At 55.1% G+C, this 17,985-nt stretch overlaps 6 protein-coding genes across 6 annotated transcripts; 4 read left to right on the top strand and 2 right to left on the bottom strand.

The window, feature by feature from the left end:
- Nucleotides 1-3,992: 3,992 nt before the first annotated feature.
- MFIFM68171_03677 (uncharacterized protein) lies at nt 3,993-5,426 on the top strand (the record flags this gene model as incomplete). Its single annotated transcript, XM_071059098.1, has 1 exon — nt 3,993-5,426. The coding sequence occupies one exon, from the start codon at nt 3,993-3,995 to the stop codon at nt 5,424-5,426; it is 1,434 nt and encodes a 477-aa protein (XP_070915199.1).
- A 693-nt stretch (nt 5,427-6,119) lies between these two features.
- On the top strand, nt 6,120-9,543 carry UFD2 (Ubiquitin conjugation factor E4; the record flags this gene model as incomplete). Its single annotated transcript, XM_071059097.1, has 4 exons — nt 6,120-6,880; nt 6,937-7,150; nt 7,201-8,600; nt 8,658-9,543. The coding sequence occupies 4 exons, from the start codon at nt 6,120-6,122 to the stop codon at nt 9,541-9,543; spliced, it is 3,261 nt and encodes a 1,086-aa protein (XP_070915198.1).
- A 738-nt stretch (nt 9,544-10,281) lies between these two features.
- MFIFM68171_03675 (uncharacterized protein) lies at nt 10,282-11,298 on the bottom strand (the record flags this gene model as incomplete). Its single annotated transcript, XM_071059096.1, has 1 exon — nt 10,282-11,298. The coding sequence occupies one exon, from the start codon at nt 11,296-11,298 to the stop codon at nt 10,282-10,284; it is 1,017 nt and encodes a 338-aa protein (XP_070915197.1).
- Nucleotides 11,299-12,165: 867 nt separating this feature from the next.
- Nucleotides 12,166-13,525, top strand: GRE2_1 (methylglyoxal reductase (NADPH-dependent) gre2; the record flags this gene model as incomplete). The annotated part of the gene is made up of 4 exons (XM_071059095.1): nt 12,166-12,187; nt 12,290-12,310; nt 12,464-12,694; nt 12,759-13,525. 4 exons carry the CDS (start codon nt 12,166-12,168, stop codon nt 13,523-13,525), a joined length of 1,041 nt encoding a protein of 346 aa, XP_070915196.1.
- Nucleotides 13,526-13,575: 50 nt separating this feature from the next.
- Nucleotides 13,576-14,754, bottom strand: MFIFM68171_03673 (uncharacterized protein; the record flags this gene model as incomplete). Its single annotated transcript, XM_071059094.1, has 1 exon — nt 13,576-14,754. One exon carries the CDS (start codon nt 14,752-14,754, stop codon nt 13,576-13,578), a length of 1,179 nt encoding a protein of 392 aa, XP_070915195.1.
- Nucleotides 14,755-15,152: 398 nt separating this feature from the next.
- Nucleotides 15,153-17,931, top strand: YME1 (i-AAA protease yme1; the record flags this gene model as incomplete). Its single annotated transcript, XM_071059093.1, has 4 exons — nt 15,153-15,179; nt 15,251-15,911; nt 15,972-17,404; nt 17,467-17,931. 4 exons carry the CDS (start codon nt 15,153-15,155, stop codon nt 17,929-17,931), a joined length of 2,586 nt encoding a protein of 861 aa, XP_070915194.1.
- Nucleotides 17,932-17,985: the final 54 nt, after the last annotated feature.

Raw genomic sequence — 17,985 nt, 5'->3', positions numbered from 1 at the left:
GGCATCTGTCTATCCACAGCAGAAAACAGCGACTAGCAGACGGTCCTGTTGTGCAGTGGACAGATAGAATAAGAGAGCGGGTGATGGGGGTTTGCTGGGACGGATCAGAGCCCCGCTCATTATTTCCTGTTCCCCCTGTGCTCTCCCATGTCACGTAAAAATTTCCATAGGGCGGTTGCATCGGCAGCACCCCCGAACCACCTGCGCAGGCTCGCGGGTCTTGTCGTCCTGGGGTCGGCGTTTCAACGCGGCAAAAGACTATTGAAACTGGTACAGTACGGACGCCTTGCCCTCCTTGGCGCATGATAGTCCTCTCTCTACAAGGTTAGCTCAATTCTATTCAAGAATCTCAAGGTAACTAACGGACATCCGCGGTTCAGGTGGGTGTATTGGCTCACCTTAGAAGGCTGAGCAAGGAAGATCGGCGCTATCCTGGCACAGAGTAATTGTAACGTATTTGATAAGCGAGCGGCGAATATAAGCGAGCGGCGAATTTACTACCACTCCACCACAACTATCCTCAATTACACAACCACAACACTAGGAAATAACAATAATTGAACCAGAAATAGATGAATCAGACGATTCTTCAGCCTCCTAACACGTACGTGAATTATAGCCAGGCTTGCCACACAGACCACAGCATCGAACCTTCGTACCAGACCCCCCTGTACTACGACCATTTGGCCGTGTTTCCTGGACTAACTGCTTATCTACAGCCTTCTAGTCCAGTAAATCCTATACCTCTTGTACGGTAAGTGACCCTCCAAGCCGTATACGTGTTTTTTTGGCCCTCTGTCTCTTACTAAGCCCCTTATTAGCTTTGTGTAGTAAAGAGATCTCCATACGCAAAAGAGCTACCTCGTGCATTACAGCATTGTACCTTTGGCTAATTGGTCTACAGTAGCTAGCATAGATATTGGAGAACTGCCTTGATGGTTAGATATCCGGCCTTTAATAAGGTCTGTCTGTGAGGTAGTCTCTCGGAGGTTCTATGGCGTCTGGGATAGCCAAGGTAGTATCGTATCTGGGCTTGAGACTGGTGGAGTTAGAGTTCGGAGCCGTATATCCATCTTGGAAATCACTCTTTCTGGGTCGTACGGTATAAGGCCAGCTCCAGCAAAGCGCCTTGGATATTTTTGTCGGTAAAGGAGGTAAAAAATACCTCTTTAAACGCGCAAAGGACTTCCAACTTGGTGATGTGCGTTGTTACGAGTTGACAGGTTTGAACCTCGGCCCGTTGTGGGCCACCTTGTCATGTGATCTTGGCTCGTTGGGGGTCAACTTTGTCACATAAATAGTGTAGTTCTTCCGCCCTCACTTGCTTTGAGGGACGAGCAAAAACCAGAACCTTACATCGTCTTTTTGCTTCGCAACATGCGTGATATATATACGCATAAGTTCCTCGATTTGTTGGCCGTAAGCCCTCTTCAATGGCCTAAAACAACTAACATCTAATGGTTGGACGAGGTGCAAGGAGTATAGAGGTATACAAAGTATAATAATGCTATGTTTCTGGTAGTAGGTTTCGAATTGGTCGGAGTGGTGGCTTTTGTAGCCGTCGAGGACTAGGAGCCGGTATTTGCCTTTCGTACGAGATGCTATTGTCGGATGCACAGCACCTCTGAACGTTCGGAGTTAAATTTTGGATGCAAATTTAGGATCGGAAATTGAGGATGTCTTGTTTTCTTCTTTGTCTAACGGAGGTGAACTTCCTTCTTATTCCCAACTTCCTGGACCACGGAGACCCGAGTTGACGGGTCTCCGAGAGATCGGATCACACTTATCCGAGTCACACTAATCCGGATCACACTGATCCGGGTTCGTGTTTTGCAGGTCCAGGATCCAGCTTCCTAACCCTTTTGACAGCTATATGAAGATCGAAATGCCGAATCCAATCTAGGCCTTTCTTATTGGTAGTCCAGCTGTTATCGGTTGTACCGATATACCAGGTAGCTGGAAGACCATATTCTCGATACCAGCTCTCCTAATGATATTTCCCTTTTAAAAGGATCAATGGTGGGATAACCTAGCCTTAGACATTTACTCCTTAGATAACTATAGCCTACCCACGATTACCAGGCTAGACCTTTTTGGCTTTGCTAAAGCCATCAGAGGTAGTAACTACTATACTAGTAGTAATTATATCTATTATAAACCTAGTCTCGTTAAAGTTATATATATCCTCGTCAAGGATACCGTATTTAGCTTTAGTGTTATATACAAGTGCAAACTACTTGCGAATAACCTTTGGATCTTCATATTTAGCCCTTTGGTAGTCGTATTTATACGTAAAACGCGTCCAGAGTTCTGGTTGGCATTAGACAAAGTTGTGAGCCCAGCGTTTGCCGACAAGGGGGACGTCGCGTTTGCATAGTAGTCGGTTGGCCATATCTTCCACAAAATAAAGCCGAGGAGGAAATGCACGTATACAGAGCTCACTTATATACTGAACAATCGTACTCTCCTCTAGATCCGTAAGTTTACGTGAGTTAGCTGGTATATCGCGTCGTGAAGGTCAACCAGCGCGTCGATAGCGAAGTGTTGTTTCTGGAACGTTGTAGATATTGGCTGTGGAAAGAACATTGGGTTTTTTGCTGTTTTGGATCGATTTGAGAGCCAAGAGTATCCTGGCTTCTTTTGAGGGGGTAGCCATGGCTTGTTGTGGTAGAATTGAGGATTGAAGGTGGAGAGTTCACGTCGCGGGGAAAATTCGCCGCTCGCTTATATTCGCCGCTCGCTTATCAAATACGTTATGACTGAATGGTCGTTCACGGCTAAAATTTTTCGTATCCCGCCAATACCTAGTCAAAATCACGTATGGGTGGTGGGTAGAGGTATGTGCTTTGATGGAGAACGAGGAAGAGGAGGATGTTAAGAATGAGATAAATTCCATCCCGAGATCAACTCGGGGGGCTAAGAGCGGGAGGAGAGAAGATAAAACGAGGCAGAATGAGTGCCACTTGGAATTGTATCTGGGCAATAGGCTTGGGGTGTTCTCCCGAACTTCAAATGACATTCATATGGATCCAGCCTGTCGGGGCCGGGCCAACGACGCAATCGGGAACCGATGTAGTCCGGGGTGGGATGTGGAAAACCCCGAAAATCCTGCAGCAATGTTCTCTTGGCACTGTTGATGTGCATTGATCTCGATGTGAAGGTAGCTGTCTACATGTGTCTTATGCTTCTGCGCCTTAACCGGTAACAGCTCGGAGCAATGGAGCTCGGTCTATAAGCATCATGCAAGTGGTAACTCACTAACTTGACGCTCAACAATCGGACATTTTAGGCTAAGAAATTGTGCAAGGATACTAATATAGACTACTATCCTAAATGCGAAGACTTTTGCAGGTCCCAGAAGGGTTCTGGAACTGTGTATGTCTACCTAAACCGACATGTTCAGATCAAGAACTGAGCTGTCTGTTGTGGCGTTATCGTGTGGTCCATCAGGGTTCCGCTGCATCGCGGAAAGATAAGGTCCCTTGACTCCACTCTTTAGATTGTCCAGTGCTCGATGACGCCATATCAGCCTGCGGCTCTCTCGAGAGGAGCTTGGTTAGCATATGCATTCATTGAACTTGCTTAAACCTAGATGATTGCGAGACCCTGGAGAAGTCATCCATCCGTTCTTTTTGAGAACCGTGGCGACATCAACGGACTTTCAGGGAGTCATTGTGAAATTGTGGTTGGCTGTGGGGCTACCATTGGTGGGGGTTGAACTCAGTTAACTGCCATGGCGACCTCGGCAAGTCCATGCTCCCGCAACTCCAGCTTGTCACCTATCCTCGAGACAGCCCACGTAACGCTACGACCGCATCACGGAAGACTGGCTCTTGCCTCGGACGCCGCATACAACGGGGCGATGAACAAGCCGTATCCAGTCCCGATTTCCGTACATTCAATTTGGCGACTCGCCTAGCGCTCCTACGCTCACGTCCGATCCCACTATTGACTCGAGCCCTCGATCACTTCGCGAGTGTCACGCCTCTAAGATGCCACCTCCAAATACGCCAGAGGAGGGCCTGACAGCGCCGACATCGCGGCCGACGACACCCATGCCCTATCGTCCAGCTTCACCACAGCCTAGCAGTGCCATCGCATGCGCGACGCGTGACGACTCAGCCCTCCTCGAGATCGACTACCAGAGCTTGGAGTACATCGGGCCCGTCGATGACACTCTGCTCTGTCCTGTTTGCCGAACACCATTCCACTCTCCGATAACAACCCCATGCGGCCATACATTTTGTGCAGGATGCATCAACAGGGCGCTCGAAATACAGCCGACTTGCCCGATTGACCGACAGCCGATCAACAAGACGCGAGACTACCGCCGATTGCCGCTGATCATCAAAGACCAGCTGGACCGCCTCAAGGTTAAGTGCCCGAACACGGGATGCGATCACGAATGCTCGCGCGAGCACATCGAGGGGCACTACGAGCGCCGCTGCGAATTCACGTTGATCCGTTGCCCTGACGCTAAGTGCTCCAAGCGCATCGCACGCCGCGACGCTCTGCCCGAAAAGGGCTGTATGCACCGGGACGTCTCCTGCCAGTACTGCGACGAGATCGTGACAGTTGTCGAGCTGGATACACACTACGACCGCAGCTGCAGCGGAGCGACAGCTAGCTGCACGGATTGCGGCGCCACCCTGGTGCGCCATCGCTTGGAAAAACACAAATCCCAAGACTGCCCTGAAGGGCAAGCACGGTGCAAATGGCATACGGCCGGCTGCAAGGTGGCTGAGAAGCGCCGGGTCGTCTGGGACCATGAGCGAAGCGGATGCATGTTTGAAGCCATCGGCCGACTGATGCAGGAACGTGCCGAAGACAGGAAGATTATCGATGACCTTGTCAGACGGCTCACGGGGATCGAGATTCGCACCAGACGTCGTGAACAGCGGCGGGAGCGGCGGCTCGAAACATCGTCCCAACAACTAGGCCCAGCTCTGCCGGTGAGCGTGGCCATCTCAGATAGTGGCCGAACTGCAACCACAGAATTTCGACCTATCGAAGGTTCGACCGCCTTCCTTGGCGAGAACGGAGCCTGGGGCTCACCCGAAGACTACATGCTAGCACAGTTCGAGCGCATGGAAACACAAATGGAGGATCTACGCAAGAAGGTGATGGAGATGGACGCGAACCAGTCGCTCATGTTACTCCAAACGAACGCGCGCCTCAACGAACAACTTGCCGAGCTTGCTAGCAAGGTCGGTGTGCTCAATATGCACACGACGTGGCTCATGAACATGCAACGGCAAAATCACGCCCAGCAGCGTGCTACATCGACGACGGGCCCAGGGAATCCCGGCATGTCGCGTTCTACTGATGGCGGCGCCACCAGGGGCTCTTCCGAGAATCCGATCCGTTATAACGGAAGCGGCCGACGGAATAGTGATAGCAGAGGGGAGAATCCTCCGCGTCTGTAGGCGTCATCATGCCGCTGTTATTGTGCTATCTTTTCCGGTGCTGTTTTTAAATAGGACGGGCAGGGCATATTGAGCGGTATGATGGCCAATGGTTGAGGGGGCAACTTTGCTGTCAGTTATGATGTTACGGATCGTGGGAAACGGGCGTTTGGTGAAGGGTGCATGAAGGACCTGGAGTGTCCCGCAAACCAAAGATCCCGGGATCGGTAGAGTCATGGCAAGCGCCGGTGATAAACTAGAAGAACAGCGATGATGCATAGGTATCATCCAGTAATCCAACAAAAGCTTGAACCGTTCCTTTTGAAGTACAGTAGGTGAGGTTCGCAAGTTTGCGTGTGGCAGACGCCACCCACCACCATCCCCTCCCCCACGAGGCCGATGCCAAGAATACTTGGGGCTTATCGATAATTGGGATTTGTCATGTTTCCACCGTGTTAGCAGCAAATTACGTTACTGCACAGCTGCAGGCACCCACCAGGCGTCAATCGATAACGCACTGCGGCCGGCTCCAACCCCGCCATAATCCCGAACATTCGGCGCCTCTAGAAGCTTCAGGCAACCCGAAGCACTAAGGTACCGTTGATTAGTGTGTAATCACCCTTGCCTCGCCCCCGGTTTTGGGCTGATTCCGTTCTGCTTCTCGAGTCGCTCTCTTAGTCTCAGTATTCGCCCAACACCAAACCTGAATTCGAAATGGATCCGAACGAGCAGCCGACGGCGCCCGAAGCGCCCGACCAGGAAACGATGGAGCAAATTCGCCAGCGGAGGCTAGCTAAGCTAGGGGGTCCTCCAGCTCCGGCTCCATCCGCAACGGGTTCTCGGGATACTGAGACGGCGTCGGCCGCCGCTTCGAGCTCCCCCAAGCCCGCTGAGACCAAGACCGAAAGCAAAGACGCCGAGACGCCCTCGCCGATAGAGGCTCGCACAAACGTCAGGGCTTCGCCCGCGCCACCACCAACTCCACAGAGCGCAGGCAGCATCACAGCAGGTAGTACCAATACCACAGTTAAGAGACGAGCATCAGAGGTTGATGGGCTTTCAGCGACGGCACCGCCACGGAAGCAGACGCCGCTGCAGCGGGAGGAGACGATCGAGGACTACGCTGACCGGGTGCTGGGTGCCATCTTCCGCGTGACGGTCGACGCGAACCGGACGACAGATAGCTATGGACACAGCCTGATTTTCCTCCCCAACGTCAGCCAGGAGCTGGCAGACGAGGGCGTCCCACTCAGGTTGGACGTTGGCAGGCTGGAGCAGATCATCATGGAGGCGGCGACCGAGTTTCAGCAGGACCGGCCGTTGTTTGACTACCTCCTGTCTTGCTGGAAGAGGGCGGTGAAGATGCTCAAGGTGTTCCGTGGTCCGGCGCCGCAGAAGGAGGCGCTGCTCAAAGAGGCCAAGAGGTTGTGCTTTAGCAACTGCATCTTTGCGTTGACGATGCCGGAGCTGTTTGGGTATGCTGTTGGTCCTCGATGAAGAGCATCATGGTTGTGTTGCTGACCCCATAAAGTCGAGAACCTAATCCGGTGCATGATACGCTTGTGCCGTATCTATTGCGCGACGTCGAGAACGAAAACGGGCTGTGCATGGAGTTCTTTGGCGAGGCCGTGGCTCGCCTAGAAGAGGACGACGCCATTGCCCCGCTGTTCACTAAGGCCATGGCGGACATCAGCAGCAAGCTCGCGACAATGAGCATGAACGATGACTACAAGCCTTATGTCAACGTGAGTAGCGAGTCAGATATGCTCGCAGTATTCTTGGCTGACATTCGCAGGCTCTCCTGACCTATTCTAGGTTTCCGCCTCTTCTAAACGCCCTGGCGCAGCACCCGTGTTTCCAGATGGCGCAGTCCGCACCAGGAATTGAGAAAAACACCATCCTGGGGCCGTTCTTCAGGATATCACCACTGCAACCAGAGGTGACAACTGTGTACTTTGCAGGCCCGAGGACAATGGACAAGGGCCGCATCCAGACATCTCAGAGTGCACTGCAGATGACGCTCGGCGCCCATCAAACTGATCTCCGAACCATCATCAATGCCTTCATCCGCGCGAGCCCCCAGACTCGGAACAAGGTGCTGGACTGGTTTGCGTACATCATGAATGTCAACCACAAAAGACGGGCTATTCAGGTCGATCCCCGGGAGGTCTCGTCGGACGGCTTCATGATAAACGTGACTGTCATCTTGGATTGTCTATGCGAACCCTTCATGGACAGCACATTCTCCAAAGTCGGGCGTATTGATGTCAATTACTTCAGGAGGAATCCGAGAGTCGATATCAGAGAAGAGACGAAGCTGAACGCCGATCAGGCGCAATCAGACGCCTTCTACGCGACAAAAGTCGACGGCGAGTCCAACTTCATCACCGAGATTTTCTTCTTGACCCTTGCCGCACACCATTATGGCAGCGAAGCTACGAACTCCAAGATGAAGAACCTCGATAGGGATATCAAGTACTACGAGAAGAACATTGCGATGATGGAGGCGGAACGGCCCAAGCTAGCCAGCCGCCCAGACCAGCTGCGAATGCTGGACGAGGCGCTCAAGCGACACACGACTGTCCTGGAACGATCCATGGCCTTGAAATTTTCCATCGAGGGCATTCTCTTGGAGCAAAAGATGCAGAGCCGGTCTCTGCAGTTTATGCGCTATGTCACTGTCTGGCTGCTCCGCGTCGCCAGCCAGACAGACTATACCCCGGACAAGCCACTCCGGCTTCCGTTGCCTGCTGATCAGCCCGAGGCATTCAGGTGCCTCCCGGAGTACGCGCTACAGGACATTGTGGACAATTTCAAGTTCGTCTTCCGGTACATCCCGCAAATTATCCTCTCGGCGGTCGGGGACGAGATGATTGCGCTCTGCATCACCTTCCTGGAGTCGTCCGAGTACGTCAAGAATCCGTATCTTAAGTCGTCGCTCGTTACGCTGCTTTCCCACGGGACATGGCCTACGTACCACCTCAAGAAAGGGGTGTTGGGCGATCTCATGACCAACACCAAATTCGCCAACAACTACCTACTCCACGCCGTCATGAAGTTCTATATCGAGTGCGAGTCGACCGGTGCCCATACGCAGTTCTACGACAAATTCAATATTCGGTACGAGATCTTCCAGGTCATCAAATGCATCTGGTCCAATGACGTGTACCGGCAGCAGCTGGTCCAGTCAAGCAAGTGAGTTCCCTCTGGCTCTGCTTATCTAACTCCGCTTCCCTGCTAACGCACGCCCAGGACAAACAGGTCTTTCTTCGTCCGCTTCGTCAATTTGCTCCTGAACGACGCCACGTACGTTCTTGACGAAGGCCTGAGCAAGTTCCCCAAGATCCACGACCTCCAAGACCGGCTCAGAGATGCCACCCTCTCGCAACAAGACCGAGAGAAAACCGAAGAGGATCTTCGCACCGCCGAGGGGCAAGCCAGCTCCTACATGCAGCTCGCCAACGAAACGGTCAGCATGATGAAACTCTTCACCACCACCCTCAGCGAGTCCTTCACCATGCCTGAGATAGTCCAGCGCCTGGCGGGCATGCTCGACTATAACCTCGACATTCTTACCGGTCCCAAGTCCAGAACTCTCAAAGTGGAGAACCCCGAAAAGTACTTCTTCAATCCCAAAACCCTCTTGCCCGAGCTTGTGGATATCTACCTCAACCTCGGTTCCAGCGCCGCCTTTATCGAAGCGGTAGCCGCCGACGGGAGGTCGTACAAACCGTCCATCATGTCCATGACGGCGTACATCTTACGGAGCAAGTACCTCAAGGATGAGGTGGACATTCAGGCGTGGGAAGCGCTCGCTGCAAAATTCGAGTCGGCCAAGGAGAGCCTGGACCAGGCCGAGCTGGACTACGACGACGCGCCTCCCGAATTTGAGGATCCCATCATGGGCATCTTGATGTCGGATCCCGTGCTGCTGCCGTCAAAGCACATCGTGGACCGGTCGACCATCACGCAGCACTTGCTGAGCGATCCCAAGGATCCATATACGCGGCAGCCCATGACGATTGAGGATGTCGTGCCGGATGAGGAGCTGAGGGGCCGGATTGAGGCGTGGAAGGCTGAGAGGAGGGAGGCGGCGAGGGTGAGGGCTGCTGAGGCTATGGATACCACGGAGGGGTGATGGGTAGATTAACAGCTTGTGGAGGGTAAGAGAGTGGGCTGCTTGGATCGGCGGCGGGGGGTTGAGGGGAGGGTGGCATGGGAATGTACTTTGATGACCTTTGAAGTGGACTTACGACATAGATTTTCTGAAGCTTCAGGAAGACGCCGGAAGGGGTGGAGGAGGCCATTGATTTGCTTATCCGAGGTGACCGGGCACTGCTACTAGTGCTCTTGTTCTGGATTAGCACGCCGGCATGATAGGAACGAATATAGTGAGCTCGTGGTTGACTCCTCGTTGCCCCCCGAAGCTGATTTATGCACTGGCGTGTCAGGTATGAAAACATGAAAGGGGTTGCGAAGATATAAGATGGAATATAGGTATCTTATTCACAGGTGAGACAATTTTTCATGCTTACGTCCATTTCTCATTATAGCATAGAGTAATTCCTTCCCGCCTTTTTCCGCTTCAAGAAGCGAACTGTTTCTCCCGTTCTTTCCGCTCCCTTTTATCTCTCAATGAATAAGTACTACTAACAACAGTGACCGATGCTAGGTTGGTGATGTATGGGAGGAAGTTATATGGTATCGATAGCGGTGTCAAAAGCTCGTCTGTTGATAGTGATGACATAAGAACTTGCAGTATCAGAAGTCGTTGAGACATGGAGCTGCCAACGCCATGCCGTCTATGATGCTGGTCACAATCCGCCATTGCCTGTCAAAGCACTTCCCAAAGCATGACCGGGGCCGCATGTCCCCTTTATCCCGCAGTGCCTGTGGCAGCGGATTCGTGGAATGGACGGGAAAAGTGCCAGAGCGTCATGTCATTGTACAAGACAGGGTTGCAATCCTTCTTGACGCCGTGCCGGAATGTCAGGTCTATCTCGCCGTCCGGGTCGTCGTTAAGGGCCAGCATCCTCAGCCACTCGGGTAGATTGAGCGGCGTCTTGGAAATGACGATGTTAGGCCCTCCCCGGCATGGGTCGGTCTGATCGGGGTCTGCGCCATACGGGCAGGTACAGTAATAGCGTTGGGGAAGTCTGCCGACCTGAGCCTGTGCAAGCTGAGATTCGTATTCATGGTCTTCTGTAATACTACTTACCTCGTGGGGGGCCGGGGTGACCTGTTCGAGGATGTCTAAGATCCCTGGGATTTCCGGGGCCTTGAGGAAATGGGGCCAGTATTTTGACAGGTCATCATCGAGGACAATCAGTCGCTTGATTTTCCCGAGGTCTCCTCGGAGGCTGGGTATTGATAGAGGTTCAATCTGGAGGTCTTGCGGAGCGCCGGCTCCAGGCGTCGCCCTATTAGTATTTTGGGAGGCCACCATACCTTCTCCGGCGCGGAGCAGCAGCGAGTCCCGCTGAGATTGATCGCCGATCTTGAGGGTTTTTCTTGAAGCCCCTTGCCTGGGATCCGCAAACCGGTACTCGAGGACGAGGTTATACAGAGCGCCCAGGCTCATTATCACGATGTCATCGTCGGATATGTTGTAAGTCTCCGGCGGATCATTCTGACCATGAACTTCGAGACGGATGCTGTGAACCTCTGACCAGGTTCTCCGGGAGAGGTAGTCTACCTGTTGCAACACAGCATGCGTGTCTTGGGCATCGTCTCCAGGCAGAACGAATCTAATGATTCTTGGCCCAGTCGTACTAGCCTGTATATAAATGACACCAGGGATCGAAGCCGCACATCTCCAGATCATTATTTTCAATTCAGCGGGGAGATCTTGAAAATGGCCGAAGTTGGACGGTGGCACTGAACTCGACGTCATGATTGCCGTAGGCGAAACTGAGAATCCGTGGAATGGTATCAGTACGCTAGATTGAGAACGGTAATGAAGAAATTGCTTAAAGGATGTCGAGGGTTCGGTTGAATGTCTTGGGGTCGTGGATCCTGGAATCGGGGATACCTCTACATTTTGTAACGGGGAGATCGCAATTGTCTGCAGCGTAAGCTAACAAAAGCGGGATTGCTTGAACGAACAAATAGAAGCCTCCTTTGAGTACAATTACCGTGGCTTTGATGCATGGGTGGCGGTTTCAGACACACCTTTCATGCATTCCTGATATACAAAGGCAATAACTACAGCTCCGACTACAATGGCTATTATAGGACCCAGGGTGGCTACTACACGCGATGACGTACAGGTATGAATCTTTATATATTTAGCATGGGGAAGTCAAAGGAGACAGCCTTCAATGACAATGCCATTGGCCATCGAGCATTTCCCGCCTGTGACCCGCCCACTTATGTGGGCTGGAATCATAAATGTGTACAACTGAACACCACCAAGGTACCGGAGCGTGAGGGGAAGGAACGGAGAGGAGCGAAATGCGGGAAAGTTAGAGTGCGTTTCTACCCAAAGTACGGAACTCTCTACCTCAACTGGGCTGTCCTCGGATATAAGACACCTTTGGACGGGAGATCGCGTAAAGGCCGATGTGCATTGCGAATGCCGAACAACCCCGGGCAGCACCCCACCAGGGGCCAGGAGCGGGGTTTCCGGCGATGCGAATGGTATAAAGCCGACTTCAACCCAATTGAGAAGCCTTTGCGATACTCGCTGAGAAACCTAGACGACTCGGAAACTGAAAGGAATAGCATCAAGAAACGAGTAGGCTGAAGACGCTGACCGAATATGACCAAGGTTCTCTTGACAGGTGAGGCTACTCACTCTTCGGGCATCACAATTGATGACGTCGGCGAAGCCCTGCCGTTTCCCTGCATTTTGGCAAAACAGAACCAACTAACGCGTCTTCTAGGTGGCTCCGGCTTCATTGCAGGTACGTCGGAACTATACGTAGTCGCACGGTAGCGTCCCACGCTCCAGGACTCCGCTGGGAGGCCGACTACGGATCGAACCGAGCCCGGCATCCTGAGGGTGATACCGCTGCTCCTGAGAGCGTCCCAATGCGGATATACTGACGCACCCTAAGCCCACATTCTCGAGCAGCTCCTCGCCAAAGGGCATAATGTCGTGACGACTGTCCGCTCCGAGGAAAAGGCCGCTAAGATCCGGGAGGCGTACCCATCCCAAGCCGCCTCGGGCGACCTCACCGTTGTCATTGTACCGGATATCGCGCAGCCAGACGCCTTTGATGAGGCAGTCAAGGTTCCCGGGCTCGAGGTCGTCCTCCACACAGCGTCACCCTTCCACTTCAAGTTCAGTTCGTCGCCCTTTCCCCCATCCCCTCCCTTACATTGCCAGACGCATTCCTTACCGAATAACAGAGGACCCCAAAAAAGAACTTATCGACCCGGCCGTGATCGGGACGACCTCCATCCTCCGCGCCATCACCCGCTCGGCCCCCACCGTCAAGCGGGTCGTTGTCACCTCCTCTTTCGCAGCCATCCTCGAGGAGGCCAAAATATTCGACCCATCCACCACCTTCTCGGAATCCTCGTGGAACCCCGTCACCATCGCCGACATCCACAACAGCCCGGCCACGGCCTACCGCGCGAGCAAGACGCTCGCCGAGCGCGCCGCATGGGACTTTGTGCGCGACCCGGCCAACGGGGCAAAGTTTGACCTCGTCACCATCAACCCGCCCATGGTCTTTGGGCCGGTGGTCCACTACCTGGCCAGCCTGGACGCCATCAACACCAGCAACGAGCGCATCGTGGATTGCGTGCGAGGCAAGTGGCGCGAGGCGGTCCCCCCGACGGGACCGGCCGTGATCTGGGTGGATGTGCGGGACGTTGCGTTGGCGCACGTCAAGGCCGGCTTGGAGATCCCCGAGGCGGGCGGGAAGAGGTTGTTTGTGGTGAGTGGGTTTTTCAGCAACGCCGAGTTGGGAGCGCTAGTGCGGAAGAACTTCCCCGAGGATTCGGAGAGGCTGCCGACGGCGGAGACCGAAGGCGGGGAGCTCCCGCCTGAGGAGAAGAGGTTTAGGTACGACAACTCGGCGACGACAAAGTTGTTGGGGATTGACTGGATTGGGTTTGAGAAGTGCGTGGTGGATACCGTGCGGAGTTTGAAGAGAGTTGACGGCGCCTGAGCTGTCGGTAGAAATAGACAAAATAACATCCCTGGCATGGCCGCAGCAGTTCACCTCACCTCAACCCCCTTCTCAAGCTCCCTGATCCTCTTCATCAACCCGCCCTTCCACTCCGCATACGCCTTCCTCTTTCTCTCACTCAGATAATCATACCGCTCCTGGAACATCGAATCCCCCCCCCTAACCTGGACCACCACCTCCTCTTCCTCCCCATCTCCCTCCTCTCCCTCCCCATCTCCCTCCTCTCCCTCCCCTCCCCCTTCCTCCCTCTCCACCAAATCCTCCACCCCGCGCACCCACTCCATGTCGAACCACCCATGCCGATGCACCCTCAGCGCCGCCGTATCGAACTCCCGCCAGCCCGCCTCCGCCCACCCCTCCCAATCCGCCTCGCCGAGTCCCTCGACCTCCTCCCTCGCCCTCCGCAGCGCGCCGGCCAGCGCCTTGCGAAACTTCGCGTACCGCCCCTGCTCCATCTCCCGCCCCGGCCACGTCACCCCGCGCCACACGAAGAGGTACACGGCCCCGAGCACGGCCGCGAGGTTGGCCAGCACCCACGCGTCGTCCGTCAGCTTGCCGCGCGGCGTGATGATGGACTCGAGCCCTGCCGCGACCACGGGCCCGACGCGCGACGGGCCGAGGTGCGTGGTTAGGAAGCGGAGGGTGGGGCGGATCCAGCGCGGGAGGGGGTCGCTGTTGGTTTGCTGTTGGTTTTTGGGATTGGGCGTGTGTTTCTTGGACGGGGTGGTGGTGGTGGTGGTGGTGGTGGTGGTGGTGGTGGTAAATTGTGAGATGGATTTGTCCTTGCTGGGAGTCAGGCGGGTTTTGTTGGCGAGTGGAGAGGTGCCGAGGAGTTGCTGGTCGCGAAGCTTGGAGCTCGGCGTTCTGACGCGGCCGCTACCGAGGGTTCCGCCTGGCGTGCCGCGGTTTGGTGTGGAAGCTGAAGAGGGCAGGATCTTGTCGAGGTGGCTATAGAGGCGCTTGTAGATGCGTGGTGGGATGGGAGGGCGTGGGTCAATGGGCGGGAGGTTGAGAGCGATCTTGAGCCGGTCGCATGCCAGATGGGCGCAGGCATACGGGCGAGCTATTTCCTCTTCCGCCTTGAGTGTGCTTGCGCGGTGGCGGGACTGGGCGAGGAGAGAGCTGGCCAGCTCGGTGAGAGGCTGGGGCAGGGTTGAGTTGTGCGTGGGGAGAAGTGAGAGGAGGGCCTGCTCGATTGAGCGGTTCATGTTGACGGATTAGTAAATCGATTCGGGTAAATTGATGGATTGGGAGTCAGGAGTGATGTATCCAGCTGTAAGAATTTGCCATGCGGAATTGTCTACTACCAGCTGTCGGGCACTTAGCTTCCCTCCACTTGTTCATCGGTTGCCGAGCTGCTCAATGAGACGGGACGCGTCTTTTGCCACTGAAGCACGGGTCCAGCTCCGTCGAACGCCAAGTCACGTGCGCGGCCGGAAAATTCCCGGGGTGGCCACATCGCCAAGACTCGAGGGAATCGGTCAGTCCACTCGCATTCCCCAACGAACATCGGCTCTTGCATCATTTTGGCTCTTGCAACTGCATCCCGCATTCCGTGATCGAGAGAAAGTCTCGCGGGTGCTGTTGCAGAGAGCGCCACAACACGATGGCTTTCCACGCAAGTGGGCTGCCGGTAAGTTGCTCTCAATGGCTTTTCGTCCTCTCTTCGTCGTGTTAGATCCTGTCTGACTGTGTCCTTGGCAGAGCATCGCAGCGGCGACGTCGGACCTATGGCCGTCGATCGCGAACACTCTGATGATTCCTTGGAGAGGCTCAACCTACGCATCTCCTGCGCCGAAAGCCGCAAAGCCTCAGCCGGGCCATACCGCAACCGCGCGCCGTGCTCAGTCGGCGACTTCTTCAACAACGAACAATAGTCGTGATGTCGTCCGTCTTACGCAGCGGGAAGGGGGGACGAAAGCCAAGGCCGAACTCCCTGACTTCATGCGGGACGCTGTCCTGTCGCAGCGCTTCCTCGGCCGCGGCTTAGGAAACGCATCGCCCATCAATATCTTCTCGGAAATCTCAACGATGTCTCCTCGCTCGCTCGCCATGGCGAACCCTCTCTTCCGGCGCTCCTACGCGACTCTTATGGCTCGGCCCCTGAGCTCCCCGCCCGCCTACCGGTCCATGAGCACATACCAGCCTAGCCACATGCAGCAGTTTACTTGGATTAAGACTCAACAGCTCTCGAAGAACACTCAGTATCGGGGTTTCGGCACCGGCGGCGTCTCGCGCGATCTTCTGGCCAACCGCGAGGCTGCCGCCAACCGGAATCCCAACAGCGCCACGGCCCAGAACTCTTTCTATCAGCTCCTTCTCAAGTCGAAAATGCCTGCTATTGTTGTCGAACGCTATCAGTCCGGTACGTTTATGTCCATACTCTGCGCCCCCTGAGTTTTACGCTGACATGCTCCCCTTTCAGGACGGTTTGCCACCAACGAAGCTGCCGATGACGCTTACCGCAAGGCGCTGGCTATGATCAACGGTACCACTGGCACTGCCAGTGCCGCGCCGGCCGATTTGGCTGCCCACCCGTCTGGGATCAACCCGACGGGCCTCCAGGCGGTCGGGCAGGCTGTTGCTGCTCATCACTCGGGTGGTAATATGGCATTCTCCACCGGCGCCTCCGGCGCCAAGAGCGGCCCTCTGCACGTTATCGTTGACGAGACATTCGGGACTGCGGCTCTCCGGTGGATCAAGTTTCTTCTCTGGTTCGGTCTCTGCACCTATCTCAGCCTGGTCGTTATGACCATGGTTGTTGAAGGAATGTCCTCGTTCAAGCGGCCCGGCGGCAAGGTGGATCCCACCGAAGCCAAACCCGAGAACCAAAAGGCCCGGTTTAGCGACGTGCACGGCTGCGACGAAGCCAAGGAGGAGCTTCAGGAGCTGGTCGAGTTCCTGCGGAATCCCAACAAGTTCAGCACCCTGGGTGGCAAGCTGCCCAAGGGTGTCCTGCTAGTTGGCCCTCCCGGTACTGGTAAGACTCTGCTGGCCCGCGCCGTCGCGGGTGAGGCTGGTGTGCCCTTCTTCTTCATGTCTGGCAGCGAGTTCGACGAGATCTACGTTGGTGTGGGTGCCAAGCGCGTCCGTGAACTATTCAATGCGGCAAAGTCCAAGTCCCCCTCTATCATCTTCATCGACGAGCTCGACGCGATCGGCGGCCGACGCAACTCGCGTGACGCCACCTATGTCCGCCAGACGCTAAATCAGTTGCTTACCGAGATGGACGGTTTTGCCCAGAATAGCGGCGTCATTATTCTGGCTGCTACCAACTTCCCAGAATCCCTGGACAAGGCACTCACCCGGCCCGGCCGTTTCGACCGTCACGTTGTCGTCTCGCTTCCCGACGTACGCGGCCGCATCGCCATCCTGAAGCACCATGCCAAGAAGATCAAGCTCGGCAGCGACGTCAACATCGAGGCCATTGCTGGCCGCACCTCGGGCCTATCTGGCGCCGAACTCGAGAACATTGTCAACCAGGCCGCCGTCCGCGCCAGCAAGGTCAAGGCCAAGGCGGTCATGCAGACGCACTTTGAATGGGCCAAGGACAAGGTTATCATGGGTGCCGAGAAAAGGAGTATGGTTATTACGCCCCAAGAGAAGGAGATGACGGCCTACCACGAAGCTGGACACGCCCTGGTTGCCTACTTTTCCGGTGACAAGTCGGGTGAGCTGTACAAGGTCACCGTCCTCCCGCGCGGCCAGAGTCTCGGCCACACGGCGTTCCTCCCGGAGATGGACAAGTATTCGTACACGGTCAGGGACTACTTGGGCACGATTGACCGCGCAATGGGCGGCAAGGTCGCCGAGGAGATTGTCTATGGTAACGACCTCGTGACGAGTGGCGTTAGTGCTGTATGTGTTCCTCTCTCTCATGACCCCAGTTTGGCACAAGCCACCCGCTAACCCACGATTAGGACCTCGACATGGCGACCCGCACTGCGTGGCAGATGGTGGCCAGGCTTGGCATGTCGGAGCGTCTTGGCCCCGTCGAGTATCTGCGCAACTACAACGAGCTGAGTTCCGAGACGCGTGCCATGGTCGAAGCTGAAGTCAAGAGAGTCCTCGATGAATCATACGACCGCGCGCGCAAGCTGCTGCTATCCAAGAGGAAAGAGCTCGATCTGCTGGCCAAGGCGCTTGTAGAGTATGAGACGCTTGACCGTGCAGAGGTGGAGAAGGTCCTTCGTGGTGAGAAGTTAACGGGTCGTATCGTTGTGCCACCGGGGCCAATGGCGGTACCCAAGCCGGCCCAGTCGATCGAACCCGGCGTGCAGATCCCGCCGGTGCCCGGTGATGGCACAGGGGCTCCTCCGCCACCTGCCCCGCCACCACCTCCGGCTCCGGCAAGGGAAATCTCTGGCCCGGATAAGACTTTGTAGGAGGAGGGTGAACTCGGGGAAAGGTTACTTTTGATACGGCATACGGCAGGATAG

Source organism: Madurella fahalii, assembly GCF_045866475.1.
Source record: "Madurella fahalii IFM 68171 DNA, scaffold_2, whole genome shotgun sequence".
NCBI lineage: Eukaryota > Fungi > Ascomycota > Sordariomycetes > Sordariales > Madurella > Madurella fahalii.
The sequence above is the reverse complement of the archived record's forward strand: the minus strand, read 5'-3'. Positions and strand labels throughout refer to the sequence as shown.